This window comes from Poecilia reticulata, linkage group LG11 (genome assembly GCF_000633615.1).
Source record: "Poecilia reticulata strain Guanapo linkage group LG11, Guppy_female_1.0+MT, whole genome shotgun sequence".
Lineage (NCBI taxonomy): Eukaryota > Metazoa > Chordata > Actinopteri > Cyprinodontiformes > Poeciliidae > Poecilia > Poecilia reticulata.
In genome coordinates, this window is record NC_024341.1 from 12,515,157 (window position 1) to 12,531,481 (window position 16,325).

General features: G+C 39.9%; 1 protein-coding gene across 1 annotated transcript in view; it reads right to left on the minus strand.

The window, feature by feature from the left end:
* Positions 1-15,665, minus strand: part of poc1bl (POC1 centriolar protein homolog B (Chlamydomonas), like) — a 17,668-nt gene extending 2,003 nt beyond the window's left edge. The window contains exons 1-9 of the mRNA XM_008421809.2: positions 15,478-15,665; positions 11,724-12,177; positions 7,957-8,126; positions 5,695-5,884; positions 5,409-5,594; positions 5,115-5,232; positions 3,301-3,477; positions 1,515-1,646; positions 1,059-1,169 (exon numbers count right to left, since the gene is read on the minus strand). Of these exons, the coding sequence (XP_008420031.1) occupies positions 1,059-1,169; positions 1,515-1,646; positions 3,301-3,477; positions 5,115-5,232; positions 5,409-5,594; positions 5,695-5,884; positions 7,957-8,126; positions 11,724-12,109 (1,470 nt within the window). The 5' untranslated portion in view covers positions 12,110-12,177; positions 15,478-15,665. The remainder of the gene's footprint in view (positions 1-1,058; positions 1,170-1,514; positions 1,647-3,300; positions 3,478-5,114; positions 5,233-5,408; positions 5,595-5,694; positions 5,885-7,956; positions 8,127-11,723; positions 12,178-15,477) is intronic.
* Positions 15,666-16,325: the final 660 nt, after the last annotated feature.

Sequence of the window (16,325 nt, forward strand, 5' to 3'; positions counted from 1 at the left end):
TGTGTGTTCATGTGTAACTATCCAACAGGGGACATGCGTGTCATTTTACACTGACCAACAGGGGACTCACCGTTGAAGAGGGGACATTTTGTAGGTCCCCTCTTGGAAATGACCCTGTTTTAGGGTCAGGGGTTGCAGTTAGGACTAAGGTGTGAATTGACTTTTGGTTAGGGTTAGGAAAAGGGTTAGGTATGTGATGGTTAGGGTTAGGAAAAGGGTTAGGTATGTGATGGTTAGGGTTAGGAAAAGGGTTAGGGTTAGGCTGTAGAAATGAATGGAAGTCAATGGAATGTCCCCTGTTGGATAGTAGCGTACGACTGTGTGTGTGTGTGTGTGTGTGTGTGAGTGCGTGTGTTTGTGTGTGTGTTTTTGTGACAGGTGAGCTCATCAGCAGTGAGAAGGGCTTGGCCCTCTCAATCAAACGGACATGAAGACAAACCCCAACTCTTCCCCTCGGGTGTCATTTCAACAAACTGGCCTGGCAGAACAAAAGATGCCACGCTCCCTGGGCTACCCTTTAAACAGAGGGTCAGGTAATCAATCTTCATACTTCCTCCTCTTCACATCTCATCCATCTTTCAGGTGCGTCGAGGCCTGCGACGCTCGTTTCCAATTAAAAGGCTCACTTGTGGCGCCGCTGTTTCTGGCTTCTGACTTGTTTGTCCAGGCAGTGCCGCTCGCTTTACCTGGGAGGCTCATGTATCTTTTAAATGGTTCTTATGTGGGCCAGGCATGGGAGAACAGGAGGTGGGTGCTGGAGCCTTCTTAGGTTCTTATTTCACAACGGAGAGCTATTCAGACATTGATTTTCAGCTCCGCATGTCTCATTTGTGACTGAGGACAATCCAAGATTTCAAGCAGGTGGAAGATAAAAAATGTTAATTTTTTTTTGTCTAATTCAAGCATTAAATAAACATAGTAGACAAATAATCTGCTGCTTGGCAGGATTCAGATTAAAAACTGTCTGTGAATTGACAGCACGGTGGACTTTGAGCAGAAAACACTGATGTTCCGCTTTGCAACACAGAGCGACAGAGAAGGGTTAAACTAATCATTACCTGGTTGCCTCCCTGGCCGTGGCAGCCAAACAGAGAAAGCTGGGCTCCAATGGGACTGTGATCTGGAGCGTTGTAATCAAGACACTCTGATTGTAACCCCGAGCTGCGTACCTGAACAGAAAAAAAAATTACAAATTTTCAGTAACAATAAGAAGGTGACACTGTAGATTGACTCCTGTGATTGACTCTCTACAAGCAGGTCATATAGAGAGGCCAAACACAGAGCAAAAATAAAACAAAATTAAAAAACAGGTTTCTACCTGCTGTTTCCTTGTTTTCCAATCAGGACACACCTATCCAATCAACTACCTTCAAAAACAGTTTGTCTTAATCCCTTTGTATCTCTTCCAACTAGATCTTGTGTAAAAGAAAACAGCGTAAAAAATGATACAACGCTTCTGCTCAAACATGCTAAGACATATCCTGGAATAAAACAGATGATTATCAGAGACTCACAGCCCCGTGCCAGCCTTCCCGGTCCTCAGGGATGTGTAGATCTGGGTAGATGTTCTTCAAATACCATTCAAAGCTTTTGCATTTCAGCTTGTCCCTCAGCTGCTCCCGCTGCGAGATGTCTCCGTAGTTCTCCTGTAGAGATTGATGTTATTTGCTGTGTGTACTTGTATCTTTTGTTTTGATGCAACTCAGTGTCTTCCATCAGCCCAAATTAACTTTTGGCGTGTTCCGAACACCAGCAGGTTTTGACCCAAAATATTCAGCAGCTACCCACTAGAAAATTCAACATCCGAAGGTATTTCCTTACTCAGCATCAAAGTCCTGTCCAAATTCACACCTAATTAAACAAAAGCAAGCATTCACGAGAGGAAAATACAAGTTCAAGCAAGGTCAAGCAAGACTGACCGAATGATAATGCAAACTATAAGTCGTACCGGATGTGAAAAATGTTTATCAAGTTAAACCTTTGAGATTTACCAGTGGTGTGTCCACTTTTGAGAGCCACTGTGTTTACCTTTCCTAATGTTTATTATTTAAAAGAAAAAAAAACCAAACAAACACAGAGATCCAGAAAGCAAATATTAACATCCTGGATATGACGGCTGAGCCGGGCGATTCTACAACTGCAATCGTTTCAGGTCCTCAGGATAAACTGTGCAGGTGTGCATGAAGCCGTCGGGCTCCACCTAAAGCAATTATAACCCCCACACACCCTAATCCTTTGCTTTACCTGAGGGGGTGGAATGGGAAATCAATGTGTTGCAGAAACACAAGGCAGATGTAGCTGCTTTGTCTAATATTTGAAGACAAAACTAAAAAGTGAAATTCGCTGGAAGGAAAACAGTGATTAATGCACAACAACCTTCACTGTAGAGATATGCAGAAAACCCTTTAAATGTATATTTCACAGCATATTGTCGCAATTAGAAAAACTATTTGAGTATATTTGTTTGATTTAAAAAAAAAAAAAAACACAAGATCATAGAAATTTAAAACTTTCTATGAATTTTTATATTGTAGTAAGTAACTTTCTGTTTTACCAAGGGTTCAGATACAAAGAAAAAAAAAACACATCTTTACCACAGGTTCCAGTAATTTTTTTTTTTAATTAGTTAAGAGCTTTTTATTTATTTTTATAATTTCTAGAACTCTACGTGTTAACATCTCTCATATTCACTAGAATAGTCAAAGGGCACCACAAATGTATGTGGAAAATCCTGCAAAGTTGTTACCTGACTGATGGAATAATTGTACCCAATGAAAGTTATACAGCTATTATTACCACACCAATCAGAACCAATGGCATGTTTGGAGCTCCTTTTACAAACAGCAGGAGATCAAGTCTAGCACTGCTGTGTTCAATCTCCCCCTGACCAGGTAATTTATTGTTTGATCAAAGATCCCCAACATTAATAATATATGTTTTTTTCAGAAAGGTGTAACTGAGATTCATGAATTTTTCATGTCGCCCAACTCTGAGAGACCTGAGAGCCACCGCACACACACACGCTCACACACACATACGCACACACACCTGCGCACGCCCATGCACATACGCAGGCCTGACCTGGTGAGGCAGACGGGGTGAGATCACATGCTGGCCGGTGAATTATATCAAATTAAACATCAAAATCTGACGTCAAGCATAAGAACATTAACATGCTGCTGAAAAGTAGACCGAGGATCACTTGGAGCTTTCTATCCAGCGACAGCTGAACAAATATTAGCGAAAGGTTAAATATTATAAGGACATATGTTAGAAATATTTTGAATTTGAGCGTCAGACCTTTCTGGCTGGAGGGTTCCTGTTGTAGAAGTGCTGTTTGTAGGAGCCCATCCAGACCTCCGCGGCCCGCACGGTATTCTGGAGAAAGTTGGGTCGAGCGTATGGGGCCTTTTTAGGGAACACGTGGCCAACGTGGGAGCAGGGATGGATCTCCAGACTGCCGCCGCACTGCCACACCTGTGGGTGCCAGAAAAGCAAGACAATGTAGTCGAAAAATAGCTGTTTGTTCATTCTAAAATTATCATTTAAAAATTTTTATTATCTTTGTCTATTTTTATTTCATTCAAAATCGCTTTAGTTTTGATAATGTTTTTAAAATGATAAATATTGTAAATTACATTTTTTTTTTTTAAACAGATCCTCCCAGACCAGAAGCCAAATCGGCTGCTTTCCAGCTCTAAATCTTGAGATACAAAGAAAAAAATAAAATGCCTGATTTGCATTGGAACATAGTGACATCTTCTACCATTCCCTTGATCTTGTAGTGATAAATTCTTCTGAACAAATGTGTTAAAATGCTCTCTATCATCAATCCGTTAGAAAATCGCCCCCTGCTTTGGTATTTTAGCAACATGGTTTGCAGGATTGATGTGTGCTACTTGAATGTCCATCAAAGAAGTATGAAAAAACAAAACAAAAAAAAAAGACTCAAAATGAAAAGAACTTCTCAACAGCATCATTATTGTTTGTTTATAACCAAATGGACAAAACGGCAGTCATTTCAGCAGGCTTTTTTTCCACTGTGCTTTGTTGTTCTTTAACACTCCAGAATAGAGCCAAAAAACCAATTCAAAAAACATTAAATATGCATAGCGACAAGTCCCAGAGGGTGGCATTTTTTTCTTCACATACATATCACCTCACTCATTCATCTTCACAGCGAGGGAGGATACAGCCATAATTTCGCAAGCGGTCTGAAATCTTTACTTTTCGGGCTGACTCATACATTTCAAAAGCAAGGCGAAATTAGAATGTCATTAACTTTCAGAGGCCAGACCTCACTGTGATCCAAAACTAACATGAATCTTTCTAACATCAACGCAGCAGTGACTGTTAGTATTCATACCGATGAATCATGGACTTACAATTGAAACCGGTTGTTTACGTGCACGGTGTAAAACGAGACACGACCAACGCGTTCGCATGGTTTGAAATTCAATCAGAATAAGGTTTTCCTTTTTTTAGGTCACTTAAAACGCAAAGGAGGAGTTTTCAGTTTTATTTGTTGTTTACATGAATTCATCTAGTATTTGCAAGAATTATCTTTTAATTGACTTTTACAACAGTTTGCTGGCCTTTTGACTCATTCTTCCAGATGGAACAAATGGAACTGAAGTAGGTTTTTAGACTATCTTGCTTTAACAACTCTTTTTTTAAGCTCTGCCCAAAAATAAATCCCATAGGATTTGTGCTTGCAACTCCAAAGCATTTAATTGTTGTATTTATATCAATTTGTAACTAAATCGGTTGTATCCCAGGTGTCAATTTGAGATTTAAAGACCCATTTACACCCAACCAAAAACTTTAAACTGATGCCTCGAGACACTGGATCGATATTTTCCAAACTGTTTAAAGCCACAGCATTCCTGTCATACAATTATACGTTTGAAGACAATAGCACAGCTTTGTCTCATTAGCCTGGCATTTGGAAAATGGAAATACTTAACTGACTGAAAATAGGAAAAGTTAAGTCTGAATTAGCGTCAAACAGGAAGCAAAAAGTTCCATCTGGTTTCAGCTGTATTCATCAAAAAAAGATGGGCCTCACTCTCAAATAGCAATGGCTGTTTACACTTATCTAGAAAACAACTCACTCTGAAAGAAAGTTCCAGGTTTTCTCCTCCCCACACCTCCATGCCCATATCATATGTGCCAAGGTATTCAAAAAAGGCTTTGCTCACAGCAAATAATCCTCCTGCCATGGTTGGAGACCTGTTAGGAGACAGATATATTTTTTTGTGTATAATAAAAAAACAAAAAACAAGTTAGTACTGTGTGCTTCCTTGAGGTTTTAAAAAGCAGATCTCTGCCTTTTTCATATGCTGTTGTGGTGAAATAATTGTGTATGCGAGTATTAGCCTTTTGAAAGGCCCCGTGCTCGATCTAACCTGATGGGCTCAGTGCGAGACTTTCGCTTCTGACGTTCCGCTTCAGGAACAGAGTGCCACTGAAAGGTGAGTCTCCAGTCAAAGCCTCCAATCATCGGCTCGTCTGTCTGCATGTAAAACTCAAAGTTGTTCCAGTCAATGGTGTCGATCACAGGGCAGACGATGGTGCTGGCGTTCTGAGCAATCCTATATGACATGGCAAGAAAATACAATTTTAGTTCAGGAAATAGTTCAATAACTTGTCTTTAAACTTCTCAGAGAGATCCAACTCAACTGAATCGGTTACCTTTCCAGCAGGGGCTCGATCCAGCCGGGGACACACTCGCAGTGGCAATCGAGAAATGTCAGGACATCCCCTGTAGCGTAGGTGGCGCCGATGAGACGCGCGCGTACCAGCCCTTCCCTTTTGTTTGTGCGAATGAGCCGCACGCGTTGCAGATTACTGATGTACTCAGCAAGCTGGGATTTCAGGTAGCCTGTTAAAAACCAAAAAAAAGGTCCATCATTAAACTCATTTCTTTTTATGCTACTTTAAAAAATAAAAAAATAAAAAAAACACAGACTTCAACTGTAGCATTTAATTTGAGACGATTGATACACTTTTGTCTCCTAGTGTTAAGGAACACTGCAAACCCCAACAAAGCTATTTCAAAAAGCATAAAGTACCACAAACAATGTTTTAAGTTCTCAGTATTTGGTTTATTTTGCTTCTAAATAGACATATTTTCTTGTAGAACGTTTTGAGCAACAGTTTTCCTGGCCTTCTGATCACCTTTTTTTTTTTTTAACTCTTTTATATGTTTTGTTTAAATACCTTACTCTTTTTAGAAATGTTTACTTTTGTCTCAAAAGACATTTAAACAGACCTACAAATTGTTTAAGCAACCAGTTATTTTAAAGTAGTTCTGTAGGGACACTATGACTGTCACCCCAAAATGGGCCCCATGAGGACACCGGCCAGGACAATTAGGAGGTTTAAGGAAAAAATGGTTCTTTGCCCAGCTGTCTGCCATTACAAGCATAAAACTATTCAATTCCTTTGAGCTTAGGAGCCTTTTTTGAGCAAGAATATGTTACAAATATGAGAAGCGACACATCAAAGAAAACACAAAACAGAAAATCTCCAAAGAGCTTTAAATCTCCAAAAAAGACTATCAGAAAGCCTGGAAAAATAATCAATCGATTCCAATTTCATACTGCAAAGAAGTCAACCTTAGTACAAGAAACTTAAAATTGCATCCTTCATCATTCATGCTTCCATGAGCTGTTTTACCTCATCAAGCCTAAGCCAAAAAGCAATTTGTACATGTCAAAAAGCTCAAAAGACTCAAGAGCTAAGAACTAATCCTAGATGATTTTTGAAAATGCCATCAACTCCACTTGTTACATACTTGTCACATGGAATGAGACATGTGCGTCGATACTGACTTAAAAAATAAACACGAAAGAGTTACTGGGAATATTTATTTTTCTTGGCCATCTGTGCAAAAATAGAATAAGGAATCACCCTGTTTGGTTGGAAAACTGAAGAAAAAGTATTTAATGTATGAGTCAATTTCTCCCTGCAGTATACATTTTCTGATTCCGGAGTGGCATGTCTAGCACTCAGCTGGGTAACATTGGCCAGAGGTGGCAGAAACGATGTCATAGTGGCTCAGCGCTCCCTGAAGTCATCATTATGGTGTAATGTCTCCGACAGACTAGACCAGCTGGGTTCTAATACTAATTCCATTAGGACAGACGTCCAGCTCTTCCTATATCCAGTTTCGGACATGAAGTCGGATCATTCCCAGAGTTAGCGCATGTCTGCTGAAAGCAGATATTCCACTCACTGATGAAATCTGCGTGAGGAAGCTAAAAGCTCTGTAAAAGCCAGAGAGTACACTTACACCGAATAGCAATTATGTCTCAGAAACTCCACCCTGGGTCAAGAATACTCAACACTGAAAGTTTGAATCATTTCACACTGTCTTGTCGTAGATTTGACCTGACATAGGAGACGGCTATCAAAACAAAACCACACATTTGCACAAGCATGAAACCCAGAGAACAGGGCAAGTCGAGGCTGGAGCCGAGAGCTGCGGTAAAATAAATAACTCTGCAAAAGCTGCTCAGTTCAAATATGCACCACGGTATGTTTTTAATGCCATACCCTGCAGCTCATTCTCATTAAAAATATGTTTATTGACTTCTGTCAGAAGATAGTCTTGTAGTTACATTTGGAATTGACAGAGCCTTGCAAAAGTGTCATAAGCCTTTTTGAAGCGGCGTTAAATACAAACACACTTTACATTTTTCAGATTTTTTTTTTTGTTTTGCTCAAAAAGTTATTTTCCTTCCATCCCACAATTATGAGGTATTTCGAGTAGATCTATCACAAAGAAACCCAATAACATGCATAAAATTTGTGGTTGTAATTTGACAATAGGAGTTTCAAAGACTTCTCCAAGACAGCGTACGCAAGAGCATTTCATTTGGAGCTACTCCTTGAACTACTCCAGCATCTCAGTCAGCAAAACAACCTGATGGTTTGTTGTGTGTTTCAGACCTCTGTCACTGAAGTCATCGATTAGGATGATCTCCTTCAACAGGATGGCCGGCGTGGACTCCAGCACGCTGTGAATTGTCCTCAGCAGAGTGGACCAGGCCTCATTGTAGAAGGCGATGATCACAGAAGTTGTGGGTAAATGTCGGTAATCAAACTTCTTAGCCCGGCATCTGAGGTATGCATGTGGAGAGGAGGACAGAGTTCACATAAGCTATAATATATACATCTGCAAAGTGTATTTACAAAGTATCAGCACGCTCCATTTTTTTTCCCCTTTTCTTTTTAATGTCTTTGCTTGGAAGAAGAAGATGTTTGGTCTTAACCCAGATGGCAGTCATTAAAACTATAAGGAGTTGCAGAAATATGGATGTTGGTAAGCAACATACCACTCCGGTGCTTTAGGAGAGAGAAGGGGAATGAGTGCAAACAGAGAGATGAAAAAGAGTCAAGAAGATCAGAGGGAGCGGGAATAAAACCGAATCGATAAAAAAAAAAAAAAAGAAAAGTGAAATGATTTAATTTGAAAGATCAGAGAATGAGAACAAAGTGAGGGATTTGGAAAGAAAACGGACGTTTTACTGTCTGTTTTATGGTTGTGATATGATTGCAAGAGTTTAAGGCACTCGTAAAGACTGAAAGTAGCTTGGGGATAACTTACTAACCAATTAAAACGTAAAATTGTAACAAATAATTAAGCAAACACCAAGAGACTGCTTTAAGTTGTAAAGAGGTGACAGCAGTTGTAAAATGAGATAATTAATCCTGTTTTTCTGTTTGTCTCATGAAATCAGTTGCATGCAAAAAAAAAGAAAAAAAAAACCCCTCCAGCTTCTGCCTACAAACATATTTCCATTATCTATGCATATAACCAGTAAATAATTTATATTCTTATTAAATGTTGTTGTTTTATGAGCAGACTGGGCAGTTTTTCAGCCTCGGCACGCCGGAGTGCGGTGCCGCTCTGGCAGAGACATCCACCTCTAAAGGTAAACGCTAAGCAGTCAGTAATGCTAAATGGGACTGCGACAGCAGCAGTTGCTGCTTTTCATGCACAAGAGGCATTATGACTTTTAAAGGTCAGAGTTTTAGTACTCTACCACTTTATAGGTATGCGATCAATCTCAGCAGGTTCAGCAGGTAAAAAACACAACTGATAACTTCTGTCTTAACACTATAAATGAAGCACCTTTCAGGGCAAAGACTAATAAGTATTGGCTTTCGAAGCCTTTCAGCGGTCCAAACAGTTATTCATTCAGCCATTTTCTTCTACTTAATTCACTATCAGGTCGTCGGGGACAAGCTGCTTGAGAAGAGCAGCCCAGACCTCCGTCTCCCCGGTCACTTGGACCAGATATTCCGGTGGAATCCCAAGGCATTCCCAGGCAGGCCGAGAAATGTTAGTCTCTCCAGAGTGTCCTGCTGGGTCTTCCTCTGGGTCCCAGTGGGACGTGCCCTGAACACCTCACCAGGAAGGCACCCAGGAGGCATCCTTACTAGATGCCCGAAGCGCCTCGACTGGCTCCTCTCAACATGGAGGAGCAGAGGCTCTACTATGTGTCCCTCCAGGACAACGTTTGGCATGATGGATTATGTTCCGAGTCAAAATAACGTAGGTCCAAAATGATTCATTGGACTTATTGTCCAATGAATTAACTAATTCTGCTAATTGATTAATCATTAAAGGAGAATACACACTCTAAAGGCCAAATGGTGAAAAAACAACAGACTCAACGCAGTAACTAAGCCAAAACTGTACAAAAAACACACATTTTATATCATGTAATAAGGCTGAAATGATTAAACAAAGTAATTGTGATGAATGGATTATTGTTGATGTTAGAAATATCTTTTTTTTACCTGCAAATGCATCCGTTGCTACAAGTAATCAAGCTAAAATAACGCCTTCTCTATGTGACAAAATAAAAAGTTTATTTTCTTGTTTAAAAAAGTTATTGAAATATTTGTTTGCTTGCATTATTAATGCATTTCTAATATTGTATAAATACGGCTTGGTTAAATGAAAAATCTGCAAAATGTGCCAATTGTTTACATAATTAATTGAGACAAAATAATCAGTAGAATAATTAATTGCAGCTTTAAAAACTGTATGTATATGGGATTTTTTTTTCATTATTTCCAAGAACTATTTAAACAGTTTCAGCTTAGTTGTAAAATAATATAACTTTACAAAGTGTTGGTAAGAAATCAGTCCAGCAATTGTCCACAAAACAAGTCTGTGGACAGGTTTAGATTTTTTTAAGCACAGACCAGGGAGTTGTTGTGTATTCTGTCACATCCACAAAGAAATCTCATGAGTCTCTCGGGAACTCTTACAAGCCAAAACTATACACCCACCTATACGTGCTAATTCTCTTCAGACGTATCACTTCTACTATCCTACCCACACCAGGTACTCAAATATGTATTAAAACTCTGACAAGGGATAAAAGTGCAGCTGCCACATGGTAAGTCAGCAGTTCCTCAGGACATGAGTCATTCTTTGTTCGAGAGAGATTGTTTCTCCCAGGACTACTTGCTCGTGTTTGATAGTGCTGATATGAGAAATATCCCTATCTCCAAGTTAAGCACAGTGTGAATTGAACCTCCCACATAGTTTCCTCAAACTGATGAGGAGAAAAGAAAAAAGTTTATTTTCAGTCCATTTTTTGGGGGCGGGGGTTTATACAGGTATCACAGTGGAATAGGGGGTTTATTTCTTTTTCACTGAGGCCAACACTGTTTAAAAGATCTGTGGAAGTTAAGATCTAAGTATAACAGAAACTCCACCATCCGTTCCATCTACATCTGGCTTTCATTAGTGACAGAAGCCAGCGAAGCAAGGCGGAAGGGCAAATTTCTAATAAAAAGGTGTTGCACTCTGTGTTTTATCACAGGTGTCGAGCTAAGAATAGCTGAGGTGGAGTAAATGTATTCAGACAACTTTAAACCGGCTTCAGAAACCTCTGTGGTACATCTCAGGAGCCTCCAGCATTGTTTCAACCTGTCAATGGAAAAACCGATTCCAGTGAAAGCCAGATCTGGCCAGAGGCAAAAGAACAGTTTTGCCATCATACAGGATCTTCTCTGGCCTGGGAAACCGAAGCCAATTAAACTTAAACTAGGAAAGTTTAAAAATGCAGTAGTTTGACTTCGTCGGCATCAGTTTCCTAACTGATTTCAAATTTTTTGTTGTTTTAAATCCTGCTAATAATCATTTCAGTGCTTCAAAACATAATGTATTAGTAGTAGTAGTAGTAGTAGTAGTAGTAGTAGTAGTAGTAGTCGTTTTATTATTATTGAACCTAAAGATTTTAAATCACAGACAATTAAAAGGTAACTACTCTGTTGGATTTTCTTCAGTCTTTCTGTTACCTGATCAAAGTCTTGCTTTCTCTCAATCTTCACTCACTGCCTGAATGAAAAGCAAACTTGTCTCACAATGTAATAAAAAAAAAAGTTTCATTTTAAGCTGAAAATTATTGAATTAAGCCAGACTTTACTGACAACTCAATAATTTATGCTTTCTAGTCTGGGGTCCATTTCATAGACATTTTTTTGTTGTGGTTGTTTGAAAACAAAATGTTAAAGCTTGACCCTCGTTACTGACTCCATCAAGTCTACATTGGGCTTAGCAGGAAGTGTGCACCTTAATTAAATTCTCATAAAACCTGATGAAAAGGTGAACTTTACCTGTGTTCCCTCATCACCACTGTGGGCGACATTTCAAATTAAGAGGTGATTCTGGTCTGGTATTCTAACCTACTCACTCATTCATTCTGTGGTCCTGGATGTGCCGATGGAGGGAGATCTTGTCGCTGACGTAAATGTTAATGGCGTACCGCTCCACGCTCTCCTCTTGCTGCTTCTTCTCTTCGGGACTGAGGTTGAGGTGGGTGGCCTGGCCCCACTCCCCCGGCGCGTTGACGTCTGCTGGAGGCTTAACATAGACGGGCCTGGCCAGCTGCCCGTCTATCCCGCTCTCTTCTAAAGCCAGCTGCCTGGCCTGGAGGTTTTGCTCCTCCTCATCTTCTCCTGCAGAGGAAGACGACGGGAAAGAGGCTCGTTCCAGCAGAAGATAACCCAGCCACAGGAGCCACAGCAAGAGGCCGGCCTTGGCCAACACGGCCAGCTTTCTGGAGCAGCGCCCCCTCATGACGGCGAGCGACCGCAGAGGCAACCGTGACGGGCTGAGCTTCAGGGTGTCCGTAAGGACACAACCATCTGACGGAGAGGAAAGAAAAAAAAAAAAAAAGCTGAATGAAAATATTTTACACACATTTATTACACTTGACAGATGCGGAAAAACGGATAAAAGAACAAAACGCATTTTCCCCCAGAAAGATTAGGTCTCTTTCTAATTTCACACACGCCTTGGAGACACAGCTCAAATCGAGCCAACCAGCAGTAATCAACATCGACATCATAAACGTAATCGCGCGCTCGGGGCAGGACTAAAGTGCTCATTAAGTAGAAATTGCACAGATGGAAGAGGCTGAATGATGGTGGAGACTAGAGCGATGCGGCGAACAAATCGAGTGTGCGATACACCCCAATGAGAAATAGTGTTTGCCAGCCTGATGAACTTCATTATATTGATGTAGCTAGAACCGCAGGACCTCACAGCAAGGCGCCACAAAAACGGGTAGAAAATAGCACAGTTTTGATCTATCACCTAACGTTTCTAATCATCCTATTCAAGCATTTCTCCCAACAGGGATCATTAAGCGGTTCTTATTCCAATTCATGTCAGCGTCATTACTAAAAAGTACTTCACAGGCTTGAAGTCACTTGCGAAAAAGCTCATATCTTTTTGTTGTTTTTTTTTTTTTTTTCAATTTGAAACTGTCCACGAGATCTATGAAAAGATTTTGACCAAACTCATTATTTACTTGTTTGAATTTGAGTGAAGATTTGGAAAACCACAACAGATTTTGTTTTGTTTATGAAATGCATGTATAAGCAGGCCCACAACATCACAGAACTTCCACTACATCCACTGATAGCATGAAGGGTTTTCCCACATATTTACTCCTGTTTGGTGTTTCGAATCGGACGGACGTGTGATGTTTGTTTCCAAAAAAACTCAACCTTAGTCTCTCCTAACCAAAAGGTAGGACTGTATATGTATGAACATTCAAGAAAGTAGCTATTTTCGTGCACACATTAACTGATTTGGGCAGCTCAAAATATATTTGCCTAAACTGTATTGGCATGTTTTCCTGTCTTTCCCATTTTTAAGAGTGTGTGAGACAAAATGATTGTGTCACATAAAAGCATAAATTACAAAAAAAAATGCAAAGTTGCACTTCTTGTTTGAGATGCACAATTTTGCAAAAAAACCCCCAAAAAAACATTTTTGCTTCCAGCTTTATTTAAGACATCACAGTGGTCGCCAGAATATTCTCAGATAAAAGATTGCAGTTTCAGCCTCTCCAACTCTTTTCTTTCGAAATGCAGCACAATCCCTCAAATCCGTCGACCTTATTGTGTCAGTGCCAAGCGAGGCTTTTGTTTGAATTCAGATTTTTTTTTTTAAAAACGAACCTCACGTAGAGTTTCTCTTTTAGTCCACGGAGCCAAAAGGTAAGGACTGCGAAAAATATTTGCAAAAGGACAAATCTTCTTTTGCTAATTAAAAGCAGGATTAGCTGGAGTTTGTGAAGGAAAACACCGAGTAATTTTAGACGTCCACACCTGACAGATGAGCTTAATGTACCAAAGAGTAAAAGAAGGTTGGAGTAAAAAAGAAAAAAAAAATGGCCCACTTAGTTGGTTGACACTGAACTGAAAGTAATCACATAATTGGCTTGCATTAATATTAAAGCAGGCTGACATTTACTGTTGTGCTAGACACTGCCAGGCAGGCTTAGTGGTAGTACTGATGCATGCACTGCACAAGCCAAAAGTGCTTCCCTTTTTTGCACAGAAGAGCCCAGCAGTTTCCCATTTCCACGAGAGACAAATTAAATAGTCAGAATCGTTTGCTTTGCTGTGGTTTCAAACTAAGAGCGGCAATTAGAATGAAAATTGTAAAGGCTGCTATGTGAGCGCTGGCTGAGCCGTGATACAAACAGAGCTTAATTTTCTCTGAGTCCTTTAAGGCGGCAGCGCAGCCCTTTCACTCCGGTCTGGACTCTGGCCAGAGGACTCTGGACTCCTGAGGTTTCAAAATGGAGACGCCTGCAAACAAAACCCCCTTTTATTGGCCGTCCATCACACCTTCCACCCTCTCCCTGAATCCGATAGTCACACCGGGGAGCTTTCTGTAAGATAGCAGCGGGATGCAGCTTTAATCCTGACCCACTTGTTTTTTTGATTTTGTTAAAAATGTCAGAAAACCGGATAGACGTGTTAACGTTTCCACTCACTTCCTGCAATGAAAGAAACTGAAGGCTTTGATTTTGGATTTTACAACATGACATTATAGAAAATCCCCACCACACACACACACTCACAAACACACACACAAACACACACACGTACACCAGCTTTTCCTAGTTAGCCTGGAATGAACAGTATGTGTGGCACATGAAATGTCGATGGCTCATTTATCCTTCATCAGTCAAGAGGAGGAAGACAAACAGCAATAAAGGGCGTCATATCTGCGAAGAAAACACCAGTGGAACAGGTTGCACCAGCAGCAGCTGACAGGAAAGCATGTGTCTCTCACACCCTAGCTGACCTTTTTCCTTTCTTTTCTTCTTTTTTTTTAAAGACTTTTGGAGAAATGGATCAGATATATACATATATANATAAAAATAACTTTTTTTTTGACAACACAAACAGGTCTGACCTGATTTCTTTCTGTCTTGACTTATCACTTTCTAATGAGTAAATATGCTGAATAAAGTGACTCTCTTCTTAAAGAGATTTAAAATAAACCCCCAAACAAATATGTGACACATAAATTCATGCATGGCAAATACTCTTTAATTTTGAGTCCCGTTTTGTCAGCCCAGCCCCGTATCAAATCGTGCAATCACGCTCTTATTGTTTCTTGCTCGTTTCTGTTACATTGCAATGGATTCAAGGGGAACGTGGTGGTAGTGGGAAGAAGAGGAAGAGACAGACCGAACGATGAGAGAGCAGTCCAGCCGCGGTCTCAACAAACAGCTCAGCAACAGGTCCAGGGATCTGTCAAGACTAAATCACTGTTACGATCCCAATTTGTCTGGGGTCACAGGGAGAAAAGCGATAAGGAGCAAACTTTGACTGTTCGTTACGTTAACGATCACCGTCGCCGCAGATCTATAAGAAGATTATCAGCAAAAGTGATGCGGAAGCGGAACGTTTCATCTAGAGTTTGCAAAAACCCTTCAGGGCCATTTCCAGTAATGCTTACCTTCTTCCCTTACGCTCTTCCACTATAAAAACTTTATAACTTAGCGAAAGAAAAAAAAAAGAAGAAGAAGTTTAACGACGTTACGAGGGAAACTTGTAGCAAACTTAATATAATGAAGGTGACAGATGGGAGGGGGAGAAAAAAGTGGTTTCTGTTCAAAGAAGACGGGCTCAGCTTACCTTCTCGGATAGGTTACATTTCTCAGAGTGTCTCCAAAGTCGCTAAGGCCGTTTTTCTGTCCGCCTGCCTGCGGTCGTCTTCCAGTTAAACCGCTGGCGTGCAGATGTCAGCATACCCACATCCTCTCCTCCGAACTGGGCTCTCTTGCTCTCCCTGACCTGCCTGTGGCGAAAGACTCGCGAAGTCCAAACAGGTTCCGATGTGACCTTTCAAAATAAAAGCTCAATTGTATTGACATTGACCCTGAGCAGTAATTGATTTTTATTTATTTTTTTTACCATAAATATTAAGTCGTAAGATTACAGGGGATTATTATTATTATTATTATTATTATTATTATTATTATTATTATTATTATTATTATTATTATTATTATTGACTCGAAACTTTTTCATTTATATATTTTTGGACATTTTCCTCCACAATTTAAGCGAGAAACACAAATTTGGGAGAAGCAATAACCTGTGTAATAACCTGGTGTGCACAAACTCATAAAGCAACTTCTACACATCCATATACATTAAATATGTACATGTGTATGCATACACAAATATGACTTTACATGCTGATGTACACATACTGCACACATACATATTACAGAAATATATACAAGGAATAAAATGATTAAAAGTGGAATAAGTACTTTAAAAATAGGAAATATTCATAGGTTTATATTTATAATTTCAGATTCGTCATGTTTACTGCAACTGATGTAGTTCAGAACTGAAGGACACTGAAACCTCAAAGTCAATCCAAAGATGCTTCAAAGCATCTCTGGTTGTTAAGGAGAAGGAGAAAAGAAAGATAAAGTTAATTGAACATCTGAGAAAAAAATTCTTTATACTGT